This window comes from Malaclemys terrapin, chromosome 3, assembly GCF_027887155.1.
Source record: "Malaclemys terrapin pileata isolate rMalTer1 chromosome 3, rMalTer1.hap1, whole genome shotgun sequence".
NCBI lineage: Eukaryota > Metazoa > Chordata > Testudines > Emydidae > Malaclemys > Malaclemys terrapin.
The window spans coordinates 100,058,298-100,073,399 of NC_071507.1; the positions used below are offsets into that span (position 1 = coordinate 100,058,298).

Sequence of the window (15,102 nt, forward strand, 5' to 3'; positions counted from 1 at the left end):
CTGGTTCTCATCCCACGAGCACCCCTGGGTCCGGCCGTCCCGGATCAGCCCGGCCAGCCCCTTGTGCGTCTCTTCCCTGGCCCCGGCCACTGTCCGCCCTCCACTGTGCGGCTGCGAGGAACCCACATGAGGCGCAGCGGCCCCGCCCACCTCTCTCCCCGGCTTTGGGAATGGCCATTGCGCATGCGCTAGCTCCGGGCCCGCACGCTCCTTTCCCCCGGCGCAGCCTCCGCTAGCCAGGCGGCTCCTTCCAACACCAGACGGGCGCGCTCTGGTGCTGTCGGGAGCGCGCGCGGCTGGAAGGCCGTTGTTGACTGCGGACGCCCGTCAGCACCCCGCAGCGCTGCGGGTTCTCGTAGGAGCGCAACTGCCCGGAAGCTGCCCGCCCCTCCCCCCCCCGCCGGAGGCGCCCCGAGGGGCTGGAAGGAGCCGGCGCGGGAGCTGACTTATCCCCTAGGTAGGTTCAGTGTGGGCGGGGGGCCTGCCAGGCTGTGGGTCCCGTCCCCGTAGGGCGCCCCCTGTGTCACGGTGCAGCAGCCCCTGCGCCTGGCGCCCCTCTCGCTCCCACTGCCCGTCCCCGCTTTGCAGTCAAAGTGCCCGGCTCTGTGCTGTGAAACGGCAAAGTGTCTTCGCCTCCCCCTGCTGCGCCTCCCCCCCCCCCCTTATAAGGGGACGTTCAGGTGGTTCGGCGAGGCCAGGCCTGAAGTGGGGCTGAGCCGGGAGCCCAAATAAATCAGTGTCTCTGGGAAGAAGCGAGTACTTCTGATCCAGCAAAGCGGTGATAATTTCCCCCTTTGGATAAATTGCAGCCTCGCTTAGTTGTGCGGTGTTTGTCCGAGTTAGCCTGACAGCTCTTCGGGACGAGGGCCCCTTGTTTCTGCAGCAATGCAAGAATACGCGGTGCTTTAGAAAAGGGCGAGCAAACCATTGCACATAAGTGGCCCTGCCCCAAAGGGCCCATTGAATGGGAACATTGCAATACAGTAGAACCCCATTTACCCGTTACCTGGCTCCCCGGATTAACCAACCCACCCCTGGCGCACACCCAGGAATAGAGTAAGGGAGATTGACGCTGTCAGGCGCGGGTGGCGGGGCTCAGGCTGGCAGCCCCGAAATCCCCCACCCATTCTTCTGTTTATCTGAATTCTTGTTTATCCGATGTGGCCCCAGTCCCAATTAGATCGGATAAATAGGGTTCCGCTGTGTAACGTTATACAGGAGAGGGGGGGCTGTGAGCTTCACAGCTGGAATGCTTCAAAGAACAACTGGGGTTTCAGAAGTTCTTTCAGGGCAATGAGTGTGCTTTGTTTAGGTTTGCAAATGGGTGTGCACGTGTACATTACTTTATAAATATTAACTCTGTTTGCTCTGTATTCATGCAGTAAGTGTGTAATAAGGAAAAATAAAGATGGAATCTGGTGGTTGCAGTTATGATGTCAGTAACCTTGGTGCTGCCCAAATTTCATCAGCTTCTAAAATGCAGTATTTGGGAGGTATCAAAATATCATACATTTCCTTTCACATTAATAGCTTTATTTGGAGTAGTCCACTGAGGAGAAATGTTTATTATTCAAAAGATACTGTTAACGTCTGCTTTCATATTCTTTTGATGTTTCAAGTAGCTCCCCAGCAGCTACAGGAAAAATTGAAAAAATTAGATGTTAAAATGTGTGACATTGGAGCATGCAATAATAATGTAACTACATAGTGTAGGACAGTGGCTTTCCCTACACATTTTCAAATGACAATGCAGCAGACCCCTTTAGAGTTCTTAGACATAGTCTGTGGATCCCCAGGTGTCCATGGCCATAGGTTCAGAACCACTGGTCTAGGAAATTTGAGCTCCTGTAAGGAATGATATAAGGTGTCCCCCCTCCAAAAGAAAAATCCAAAAAACCACATGCTCGATACAATAAGAAATGTGATATAGCACAGTTTTAAAGATCATTGCAAATCCAGAAGGTATATTAGAAATCCTTTAACTTTGTATAGGTTACATAAATTCCCAATCTGTCAAAGATTTAGCCACATACTTTTCTTTGCAGGATTGGGGCCTCATATTGTGGACATGATTGTTTCATACGTGATTTTAAGTGTCCCTTTAATTATGATGCAAACAGATTTCTTTAACTATGTTTGTCATTATGACCAGAATGCAGCTGGTTTATGCAGGGAGAACTCCATAGATTTGATTGAAGGATACTGGCCTTTGTTGTTCACATTAAGTGCAAGAATTCTAAAAATCCAATTAGCTTGTCTTCGTTTTTTCTATTCTTAAAGCTTGCACTTTTCTCAGTATTGATACTAATAATCAGACAGTTTCACTTTTATATTCTTAGTGGTGCAATGTTTGGAATGTTGTTTGAGCATTGGCCTGCTAAACCCAGGGTTGAGAGTTCAATCCTTGAGGGGGCCACTTAGGGATTTGGGGCAAAATCAGTATTTGGTCCTGCTAGTGAAGGCAGGGGGCTGGACTCGAAGACCTTTCAGGGTCACTTCCAGTTTTATGAGATAGGTATATCTCCATTTTTTTTTTTAATTTTTTTTTTAACATTTCATTAGACTCCTCTTAATGATGAAAAATCATTTCTGTTGGTTGATGTGTATAGGCTTTATACAATCTTGTTTGTATGAAATGTAAATTGTGGGTTAAATTTAAGTTGACAGTGTCCATTTACACTGAAGAAGCATATTTAATGTCAAGTTAACAGAACACTAGATTTCAAATATATACATAATATTACATATACTATATTAGCCTAAAAATGTTTGTCTCACTCTTGTTGATTTTACTTTCTTTATTTTAATGTATGGGGAAGAGTCCATAGGCAGACAGAAGATGAGGTTGCTGAACAGGAGCCTTGGCAATAACCTTGATTATTGGAGTTGGGGGAAGGGTGCCAGATTTTCTAACCCTGCATGTAGAATAGTGTGTATATATATTTGCATGTTGTCTTATTTAACTAGCCATGTGCACATGCAGATACCTCTTTTTTTTATATACACATTGGTCATTTGCTTGCCTAAACTACGTGTGCAAAAGTGTGCATGCAGTTTTGTGTCTAATTTGAAATCCAGTCAGTTTCCTCAACTGTTGGAGTTCAGGTGTTCTTGGATTTATGTTAAAGAGGATGACAGCTTCTATTTTTCTGAGTACATAATGCTGGCCATTTTGTGGAGTGTCAAAGTATTACTCAGAAGATGCTGCTATCACACACCCTTCAGCTGGATGAATGCAACAAGAGCAGTTGCCTATTAGGAAGTATGGGGAAATTATTGGCTTTATAATGAAAGGTATGTGGGATCTTACAATGATGATTAAATTTGATTCTGAGACCATATACAATGGGAGAGTCCAATTCACATGCCAGTGATTTTAAAAGGATACTACTGATATCTCTTTATATTAGGGCTCTCAGTTAATCACATAATCACATCATATTATTATTTTTATTACAAATATTTGCACTGTAAAAATGATAAACAGTATTTTTCAATTCACCTAATACAAGTAATGTAGTGCAATATCTTTATTGCGAAAGTGCAACATACAAATGTAGATTTTTGTTGTTATATAACTGAACTAAAAAATAAAACAATGTAAAACTTTAGAGCCCACAAGTCCACTAAGTCCTACTTCTTGTTCGGCCAGTCGCTAAGAGAAACAAGTTTGTTTACATTTATGGAAGATATTGCTGCTGGCTTTTTACTTACAATGAAACCTGAAAGTGAGAACAGGTATTTGCATGGCACTTTTGGAGCAAGGTATATACATGCCAGATATGCTGAACATTCATATGCACCTTCATGCGTCGGCCACCATTCCAGAAGAGATGCTTCCATGCTGATGATGCTAGTTAAAAAAATGTGTTGATTAAATTTTGACTGAACGCCTTGGAGGAGAATAGTATGTCTCCTGCTCTGTTTTACCTGCATTCTGCCATGTATTTCATGTTATAGCAGTCTCGGATGATGACCCAACACATGTTGTTCATTTTAAGAACACTTTCACTGCAGATTTGACAACGCAAAGAAGGTACCAATGTGAGATTTCTAAAGATAGCTACAGCTCTCAACCCAAGGTTTAAGAATCTGAAGTGCCTTCCAAAATCAGAGGGAGACAAGGTGTGAAGTATGCTTTCAGAAGTCTTAGAAGAGCAACACTCCAGTGCGGAAACTACAGCACCTGAACCATCAAAAAAAGAAAATTAACCTTCTGCTGGTGGCATCTGACTCAAATGATGAAAGTGAACGTGCATCGGCCTGCACTGCTTTGGATCGTTATCAAGCAGAACCCATCATCAGCATGGACACGTCCTCTGGAATGGTGGTTGAAGATGAAGGGACATATGAATCTTTAGTGCATCTGGCACGTAAATATCTTGCAACGCCGGCTACAACAGTTCCATGCAAACGTCGGTTCTCACTTTCAGGTAACGTAAACAAGAACTGGCAGCATTATCTCCTGCAAATGTTAACAAACTTGTTTGTCTGAGCAATTGGCAGAACAAGAGGTAGGACTGAGTGGACTTGTAGGCTCTAAAGTTTTACATGGTTTTATTTTTGAATGCGGTTATTTTTTGTACATAATTCTACATTTGTAAGTTCAACTTTCATGATAAAGAGGTTACATTACAGTACTTGTATTGGGTGAATTGAAAAATACTATTTCTTTTGTATTTTTTACAGCACAAATATTTGTAATCCAAAATAAATTTAAAATAAGTACTGTACACTTTGTATTCTGTGTTGTAACTGAAATCAGTATATTTGAAAATGTAGAAAACATCAAAATATTTAAATAAATGGTATTCTATTATTGTTTAACAGTGTAGTTAATCACAATTAATTTTTTTTATTCGCTTGACAGCCCTAGTTTATATTTTTAAAAAATATTTGTGGATCACAGGTCCCAAAGAATTGTTTTGAAGATGTGGGACAGCGTTGAAATAAATGTGGAGCATTAGTCAGAACTGCTGGTTTTATAGGAAAAACAAATACAAATCACAGAACAGTAAAATATTTAAGTGTATGAAACTTGTTTTCAGTGTTTGTTTATAATTTTGAAAAGTGAGGATAAGACTAAATCTACTTTGTGTGTGTCCTGTGTAACATTACATTAAGTAAAGTGTAATATATATGATGAGATTTTCACTCAAATATCTGCATATCAGTCAGTTTAATGAAAAGGCAGTCACATCTTGCTATTGTTCCATGCCTTGAACTCCTACTGAAGTCAGAGTTTTTTAGGATCATGCACTATTGCCAAGTCCCCCAGAAAGAGCCTATCCCAGCTCCCAATGAAGTGAAGACTCCCATTGATTTTAATGGAAGTTGGATTAGAGAATTGACAGTAAATCAAAAATTCTTACTGAAAATTTTCAGGTGGTCTTTTCCAGCATTACCTATTCATTTAGACAGGCATACTACTCTTCATAGAAATGTAAGACTGGAAGGGACCTACTTAAGTTATCAAGTCAAGTCTCCTGCACTGATGCAGGATTACATATTATCTAGACCATCCCTGACAGGTGTTTGTCTAACCTATTCTTAAAAACCTCCAGTGATGGAGATTCCACAGCCTCCCATGGTAATTTGTTACATTGCTTAACTACCCTTACAGTTAGGAAGTTTTTCCTTCTGTCTAACCTAAATCTCCCTTGCCACAACCTAAATCCATTTCTTCTTGGCCTGTTCTTGGTGGTTAAGGAGAACAGTTTATCACCCGCCTCTGTATAACAACCTTTTACATATCTGAAGACTGTTATCATGTCCCCACTTGGTCTTTTCTTCTCCAAGACTAAACAAACCCAATTTTTTCAATCTTTCTTCATAGGCCATATTTTAATTATTTCATCCAGTTTCCAAAATTCATCATGATTTTATGCAAGTATACCTGCAAAGATCGTTCCCTGGGGACTACACTTTGATGTGGTGCCTATGACTTAAATTCCCTGTAAGCTGCACAGCAGCCTATTTAGCGCCACGCAGGCACTCAGGGAACCCACCCGGGGACCTGCTGCAGCCAGGGGAGAGGCGCCCCTCCCCCAACCCCAACCTAGCTCAGCCTCCAACCTGCCCTGGCTGGGACGGCCCCCTGGCCCCAACTGTGCCGCAGCCCGGACCCGCTGCGGCTGGGGCGCCTCTACCCCAGCCTGAACCCAGGCAACCCCGGCCTGGACCTGCTGGGGCTGGGGGAGGAGTGCCTATACTGCGGCCCGAGCCGAGGGGCGCTTCTCTCCACCAGTCAAGGTGCTGCTGCAGGGAGAGAGAGCTGGGGGGAGTCTTTTCTCCCTGCCCGTAGCCCCGGAGCACCTTCCTGCACCCCAAACCCCTCATCCCGGGCCCCACCCAAGAGCCCTCACCCCCAGCCAGAGTCCTCAAACCGCTGCATCCCAACCCTCTGCCCCAGCCTTGAGCCCCCTCGCACACGCCGAACCTCTTGGCCCCACCCCCACCACATGAATTTTGTTATATCCACTGATATGAAGGTGATGTGACACACTTCACCTCCATTTTCGTGCACATAACAAAATTCATTCTGCACATGAGTGGGGGAAAAACTAGCTCTCAGGGTCACAGGTAGTGTTCCTTCTATGCTAGCAGGATTTACTCTTCTGGCAGGGCTACCCAAGTTGGACCGGTCAGAGGATAGGGACCATACAAAAAGCAGTCCACTGGTCCTCCAATTTGGGGGTTGAGTGATACACCAATAATCTCTTCTTGTGTGTATAAAAAAAAAAATGTAGGAACAGAACAAGGTGGCCATTGTGTTCAGGGACGGCAGAGCCATGCTTAAGCAACGTTTGATGCTATGGGAAGGGTTCAGATGTAGTTGCACATAGTATTCTCTGTGGTTCCTTCATCATGAGATATCCAGTTGAAAAGCAGTACCATGTGCTTATCACTTGAAAAAAGATACGGTATCTTTCGCAAAACAGTAAGTTTTCTCCTTTTATTACCATAGAGTGCTCATTTTTTCACTTGCTCCTTTCATACAATTCAATTATGAAGCAGTTGAAACTCCAGACTCTAAATGGCAGTATGTTTTTGCAGTTCCTTGTGCTGCTGTTGTGGATGTTGAATGATCAGGAGCTGCAATGAGAATCTGTTTAGCAGAGAAACATAAAATGTGGGCCATATGATCAGAGGGAGCAGGTCTACAAACAGCTTACAGCTAGCTTCCTTTAGAAAAAGTAGCTTCTGTAGAGTTGATTAAGACAAAATTTTGGGGTATTGTATGTCAGGCCTGTGAGTCTCTTACTGTGTCAAATTCAAGAAGAGAAGGTCTTCCAAGAATTTCTGGAAATTTTCTGTCTCATTCCAGAGTTAACCCCTCCTTAGCCTTGGGACCTGTGACTATGTAATGAGTAGTTTAGCATATTTGCTTCTTTGCTATTGTATTTCAGTAACAATTTTGATACAGGTGGTATAGATCTGTTAATTTGGCCGATCATTCCTGGCAAATGAAATTGAAATTATACAAGGTCATTATTTTGAACCTTTTGCTGAGCTCAAGTGTTTTGCTGAGCTAATCTAAGTCTCTCTAACTATCTTTTTTTGAAAATCCAATATTTTGACAACTACCTTTTTGAATATATAGTTACTAACTTCTCAGAACTGATTGCATTTATTGTGAACATTGATCCTTAATGTTCCCCATGTTCCATGTACTGTATTTACCATATGTAAATTATTGACTAGTAGGATTATGTGTAAAATAACCTCTGTGCTTCAAAGTTCAGATTCAGCAAAGCACCTAAGCATGGGCAGTTCCACGGAAGTCATTGGGACTACAGGTGTTCTTAAAGTTTTATGCATATACCTAAATTCTTTGCTGAATCTGGGCTTAGTTGCACCAACAAACTGCTAAGGACTGTTGTGCAAGCTACTTCAAGAGAAGAGTATTCCCAGGCCTTGAAAAAAATGTATCAATCACTTATTAACTGGGGGCGGGAGATGGGGGTGCGGTGCTAAAGCTGCTAGCCAGTGGTAGGTATTAAGACTAGGATGGACATCACCAGGGATATACATGGACAATAGCCTACTGAGAAGCTCAGGCTCCAAACCATCTTTTATATTCTGTCATTCTCCATCTAGTATGTGCTGGATACATTTGAAACTCCATCCCACTTTGGGTGCTTGAAGTTATAAGAAACTTTTTGTCTTTTCTTCTTTGGAACCCACAGGCTGTTGCAAGTGAATTGGCCTCTGCTTTCCAGGGATAACACTTTCCTGTGCTGCTGCTCATAGTTTTCTTCAGCAGCAGCAGTGTGAAATTAATATGATCCCTGACATTTTCACAACTGTCCACGGGATTCTGATTAACTGCAGTGAAACTGCTCAGTCTTCTTAATTTCAATCTGTTGCTGCATGGCAAAACTAGAAGCAGCAGCAGACTCATTGAACTGTTAATCTACAGATTCCAGGTTGACAGTGCTTCATAGGTTTACAATCAGTTTGCATTTGGAAAATTGTCTATGCAATCACAAGGACTATAAAAAAAAATCCCAAATTCTTAAATTGCATTAAAATTGCTGATATGTAGGCTCCCCATTTGTTAGGGAAAGCTTCCTGCTTACCACAAGAGAGTGGATTTTTCAAGCCTTTTGTGTACCCCTCTTTCACTTTGCAGTTTTCCTGGTCCGTCTTACTGATTAATTATAACTTCCAAGAAACATTTTGTTCAAGAGGAAAAAGTACTTCTGGTGTTAACTTCATTTGAAAAATAAGTGGTGCTGACTAGAAAGTTTTGGATGTTGATTGAACTAGGCAGAAGAAATGAGTGATTTCTCTGATTAAAATAAGCAATTGATCTCTTAAAACCACCATAAGACACATCTTTTTACATGGCTTTGTTTGTGTGACTTTTTGGGGCAGGAACAAGAGTGTTTTATAAAACTGAATAGACACTTTGAGCCATCTGTAGAACCCCTAATGAGCAGAGTTGTAAACAATGTGACTTCTGCAAACTCTTCAGCTGTAGCACAATAAAAGATTTATGTGGGTATCTAATTAGTGTTATCTACCATTGACTAATATTAGTCAGTTTTACAGAGATTGGGACACTGCCAGCAAAATAGCAAGATGAGTAATCGTCGAAAGCGTGCGCCTCCACTGAGGATGGATGAGGAGAAAAAGAAGCAACTCTGTTGGAATATGCATGAAGACCGAAGGAATGAGGTAATACTATTGGATGATAACATAGATGAAGACCACCCTGTTCCAGGTCCAAGCACCTCTTCTGTATCCTTTGTTATAGATGATGATAGCATTGATGAAGGACTGGCTTACAGAGAAAACAGAGGGTCAAAGTCAGTGGGTTTCTCAACAGATGACGGAGAAGACTCTTGCTCCATCTTGACCTCTATATCTGTACAGCTAAACATTGTAGTCTCGCCTTACCATTCAGACAATTCCTGGAAAGCTTTACTTGGAGAATTTGTTCTTCAGCTTTTTCCTCAGAAAATTCTTATTGAGAAGATCCATAAAAGGAGTTTTACTTTGATGAGAACAGATTCTGGTGATCAGCTGCAAATCTGTCTTCATGCAAGAAGTGGAGAAGAAGGGGGTGAGGAGGAAAAAGAAAGCCTAGGTGATTATGAAGAGGGCATATTGGTGGAATCATCTCTCAATAGTGAAATGTTAGAAGACTTGAGATGGTTGCAAAAGAAGAAGGTAATTGGACTTTATCAAAGACCTAGAGAAGATCAAGCATTAAAGGTATTTGTTCATGCAGTTTCTTTTAAGAGGGATTTTCAAATAAAAATAGCTCATTTTGTGTTTGGTACCATAAAATAGAAAGTTAGGTAAACATTTGGCAAGTGCAGGTCCCACCACACCCTTCTAGAATACAGTGCAAAGTGTACTCTTCAGTGGTTATCTGCATACATATTTTCAATGTTTTTTGAATAATTGCCTTTAATCATTGCACATTAAGGTCACTTAAAATGAATTTAGAAACCATCTGAGTTCCTAAGTGTGGCATACTAAAATTTTGCATGGGGTTAAGAGATTAACTCTATCCATAGCCACCAGTCTTCAAAATTTGCCAAATGTGGTTTCCTAACCTATAAGCATTGTTCTGGTTTGTTTTTTGTTCTCTAAATCTATTTTAATTCCTTAATCATTTTAATTTCTTGCAAATATGTTTCACAGGTTGGAATTTACCTTCTGGAAGCTGGCTTAAGCAAATCAGAATTTCTCAGTGATGGAGGTGGGAGAATAAAAAAGGCCAACCAGCTGATTCAGAAACTAATGGAAAAGTACTATAACTTTATAATTCCAGGTAACATCATCTATCCATCATGCAGTTGAACGTTACTGCAGAACTGTTTTACTATTAAAGTTTTTCTTAAGTTCAATGATATTTTTAAGGAAAAGGCAAGAAGTATACAGCATTTTTGTCTGTCATGACAACTGTCTTTGTCAGTAAATATATAGTCTTCACCACCATAAATATCTGACTCCCCCCTCCCCTCCTAATGGACAGTAATTTATCTTCATAACACCCTTCTGAGATAGGGAAGGTGGTAGTATTTTCGTTTTACTAATGGAAACTGAGGCAAAGGTTATGGTCCCAGTCCAATGCCCATTGCAATCAATGAAAAGATTCAATAAAATTATGTGGCTACTAGGTTTGTCCATGATCACACACAAAGTCTCTAGCAGAATTAGGAACTGATCCAGATATCCTTTGTTCCCAGTCTAGTGCCTTGACCACACCATGCTTATCTCCAGACCACTAATGGATTTTTGGTTATCAGAGACAAAATAATCTAGAGAAATGTGTGGATAGGGGACTTGTATAGGGGAAAGACAAAGACGTTCTGCATGTGGGATAAAACACTAGTTCTAAATCCAGTATGAAAGGTTACTGGTAGATTTCTATCAGAAAGATTGCTGCTCTAGACAAAGTAATCACCCTCTCACTTTTATGACTAATGTTCACAACATTTAACTAAAATCATACAGCTAAATAAAAAAGGGAACATGAGGACTTGGAAATCAGGTAATTATCACAATGTCTTTTTGGGTGTGCATTTGTGTGGGTTGTGGCTTATTGTGTATCACACTACAGCTCTTGAAGTTGAAGTATTAAAGATTAAAATTCCCATTTTTTTCCCTTAAAGACCCTGCACAGGTTTATCTTTATCTACAATTCAGTTTGTTTTTTTAATCACATTTCCATTACCCCCTTGGTATCTAAGTGCTGAATTAAAGCATAAGTTCAGATAACCAAAAGTTTTCTGTGTCCATTTGCCTGGAATACCAGAATATATTAATTTGTATTTTAAGGAACTTCATTTTGTTATAGGTGGTGTTCCAGGGGAGTTTTATTTAAAAGGGCTTTTTTGCTTTTCCCCAAATGCTATCTTGTTGCCTTTCCCTTTCATTTCTGCCGCATTCCCTGCTGTATCTATGATTGGAACACCTTTCCAGTCCAAGTGTCCAGCCAGGCCTGTGCTCTCTCCAATAGGATTGCTTCTGTGGGGAGGCCCACAAAAACTAAAGTAAGACATATGCCCTCTCCCACCCTGCATTTTATAAGAGAGAGACTTAACTTTGATTTTTTTTAACAACTTCCTCTGAGGGTTTTCAGTGCATTTTGTCTCATTCAGGTCTTTTAATTGATTTTGAGATCTTGAGAGGTAGGAATTGTCTGTGTCTTGCATAATGGGAAGCACAGAATCAGTGCTTAATAAAATAAACAAAATCCCCAGCTCCAGTTGTTTAGAAAAACTCACTGAAATCTATCAAGTTAAATACAAAGGCAAAATATGTCATTTGTAAACCTTTGTGGTGGTCCTAAACAGAGATTGTAGAATTAACTGGGTCCTTCCTGGTAACTTACTTGTAGAGATCTTTATTTTGTCTGCTTTAACAGAGCTATCATTTATAGGCGATTCCTGTGTCTGCTATAATGTAAATACTTCAAACTACTACTTGTTGCTTCAGTAGACTTACAGGCCTAGGCTATCCAAAATTGAGCTCGCCTTCTCCAAGGGATGAAAAATAGTTTTGTGCTGTAAAATCCAATGAGAATAAAGCATGTAACTGCAATGTGCTGTTCATATGTTTATTCTGTTTAAGGGTCAGCACTCTGGGGTTTGTTCTTGCATCAATACATGGGCACATATGTGACGTAACTCTTCAGAAATTAAATGGCATCTGGATACATTATGCCCCCAGGCTTCTCAGGAAGAATAAGCCCTTTAGTTTTTGCAGGGTGTGGTCTGCTTTTGTAAGCACATACGAATGTAAATACGTTTCCCATAAATCTAGACAAAAGGAGGAGAAAAAGGCTTTATTTTTGAGAAGTGATACCAAATTGTAAATGTAAAAATTTAAATATTCAACCTTAAAAAAGGTTCCTCTGAAAACTGTACAGTAACAGCAAGAGTGTTTTAGAACCTGAAAGAAACACCACTGTGGTGGGTAAAATGGCTAAAATGCTGAAAGCCACAACCTCCCATGTCTGACTGAAGATTAATTTGAAACATAGGGTCTACAGAGAAATAGAACGTCACAGAATATTTAGCACCCTAGTCTTTCTGTGAATTAAAGGTATTGAGATGTAATTTTTTATATGTGTTTATTGAATCACATTTTAAAATGGTATGATGGGTAATATTGAATATTCATTATGCTTTTAATGAATAGTGTGGCGGAAGGCTTTAACAAAGCTTTTTAAATGATCCATTTATACAGTAAATACAGCTATTTTTCCCTCACTAAATTGTTTGAAAATATGAGTAGCTGTGTGATTACATTATTGAAGAGCACAAATAAGAAATGTGTGGACCATATATATACAATTGTACTAAATATTGTTTTACATAAAAACTTAATCTGTTTTTCATCACATACTAGTCTCATGTTAATAAATGTAAATTGTTGAAACCATCTGGGATTTTAAGTCAAAAGTACCCTCAGCTGAGTATCTGACAATAAGGGTACGTCCACATGCAGTAAAAGACCTGCGGCTGGCCTGGGTCAGCTGACTCAGGCTTGTGAGGCTTGGGCCGTGGTGCTATAAAATAATAGTATAGACATTGGGACTCAAACCAGTGTCTACGCTGCAATTTTATGGCCCCGCAGCCTGAGCCCCACTAGCCCAAGTCTGCTAACCTGGGCCAGCCTCAACTGTGCTGTGAGTACTTCTATTGCAGTATGGATGTACCTTAAGAGACAGGGATTTCATAAATTCATAGATTCTAGGAGTGGAAGGGACCTCGAGAGGTCGAGTCCAGTCCCCTGCCCGCATTTATTGAACTTTAGCAACAAGTGGGCTAATTTATCATTAGCACTGATATGTTTTAGTCTTGCTAATCCACATGCTAACTTTGCCACTTCTTTTACTGGATGTCAAAGTTTCACTTTCAGAAAGAACTCTAGTTTTTCTTCTCTCCAGATCCTCTTATTTCTTTCCATTCACATGATGCTGAAGCCATCTCTGCTGCCTTAGATATATATTTTTTAAAATATCACTTTCTTACTCACCGAATTAATGTAGAATTTGTGCTTACCAGTTGAGAGCATCAGTCCATCACAGCTGGTAACCTCTCTCCAGTGGTGGTTACTCATGCTATAGAAGAGGGCAAAACTACTCTGCCCCTAATATTAATTATGTAGCCCCACTATTTGCACCTATGTTTTATAAAATATATAGTTGGGCAGCCTCAAGAAGCTTATAATATAAGGCCCTGATCCTGTGATAAGTTATGTATGGGCAGACCCTTACACCCATGAGGAGGCCAGTTGACTTTGTCATTGTAGTATTGGGGCCTAAGTTGTTTGTCTAGAATACAAAGTATCCAAAAAAAAAAAAAAAAAGTAAGAAGGCAGGAACAAAAATCATACCCCAAACAATTTGTGTACTGTGGTGTTGTAAAAGAATATGCATAAGAAATCTTTTGACTCCAGTATTGATCACTGTGGGACAGATCCACAAAGGGACTTTAGTCCAGTATTGCAGCACCTAACTTTTAGGTGCCTACAAAATCACTAGAATGACACAGATCCACAAGATTGAGTTAGGCATCTAGGCTCCTATACAGTGAATGAGGGAGATAGGTGCCTTAGAATGTCATCCACAAAAGCCAGAATGCTAGACTGGGGACTGCTTAAGCTAGCTAGTGGGAGATTTTGGCAAGAGAGGTAGGACCTAAGCTTCTCCTCATTTTGAGATAGGCACCTAAGTCTAGGACTGCTATCTCTGCTAGCAATCCACTAATGAGGTCCTGAGTCTTGGAGTCAGGCAGCATAAGCACCTATGTAGTTTCTTGGAAGAATGAATTAGGCACCTGCCTCATGTCACGCAAAATAGCTAGAAGAGGAGGTGCCTACCTTACAACTTTTAGCCCAGTGATTAGAGCACTTGCCAAGAATATGGGAGACCCAGGTTCATTTCCCCCGTTTCTCTGCCAGAGGATTTGAACAGTGGTTTCCCACCTCTCATGGGGAGTGCTCTAATCACAGAGCTAAGGGATATTCTGATGTGGGGGAGGGCCTCTCCATCACTGTCTCGTGTTAAAGTTGAAACACTGTGGATAAATAATAGAAGAGTGATTGGAGCGGGAGGACTGGACCCTGAGTCTCCCACCTCACATGTCCTGAACCACGGGACTACAGAGTCATTTTCTCTGTCTGGCCCAAAGACTTTTCCTCTGTGGATAAATACTTAAATGGACATTGGGCCAGAGAAAGAGAAAATGGCACTCTAAGCCAGTGGTTCTCAGCCTGTGGGCTGCATGCGGCCCAATTAGCACACAGCCGCAGCCCAGCTCAGCTGTGTGCTAAAGGCCGTGGGCTCCCAGGTGCCCTGCCGCGCGGCAGGCTCCAGGTTCCCAGTGACCCTCCGCCCCCCCACCGCGGGCTCCAGGCTCCTATCTGCCCTGCCAGGCAGCGGGATCTGGGCAGGCGGCTGCCGCCTGCCCCCCCCCCCCCCAGCCAAGTCTGGGCAACCTGGCCCTGCACAGTGGGGGTCGGAGTCCCCGTGCAGTAGAGCCAGGGTTGGGTACCCTGCCTCCCACCCCACCCATGCTCAGCTGTCCGCTCCTGGCCCCACTCTGTGGAGGGGGTCTCTGGACGGAGGGCGCT

The 15,102-nt window shown here is 41.7% G+C and overlaps 1 protein-coding gene across 3 annotated transcripts in view; it reads left to right on the forward strand.

Moving 5' to 3' along the window:
• Positions 1–303: 303 nt before the first annotated feature.
• Positions 304–15,102, forward strand: part of SHPRH (SNF2 histone linker PHD RING helicase) — a 142,941-nt gene continuing 128,142 nt past the window's right edge. For 2 of the 3 annotated variants that reach the window (XM_054022743.1, XM_054022745.1), the window contains exons 1-3: positions 304–457; positions 9,046–9,723; positions 10,159–10,288. In XM_054022743.1, the coding sequence (XP_053878718.1) occupies positions 9,088–9,723; positions 10,159–10,288 (766 nt within the window). In that variant the 5' untranslated portion in view covers positions 304–457; positions 9,046–9,087. The remainder of the gene's footprint in view (positions 458–9,045; positions 9,724–10,158; positions 10,289–15,102) is intronic. The other variant, XM_054022744.1, reaches the window with a different exon arrangement.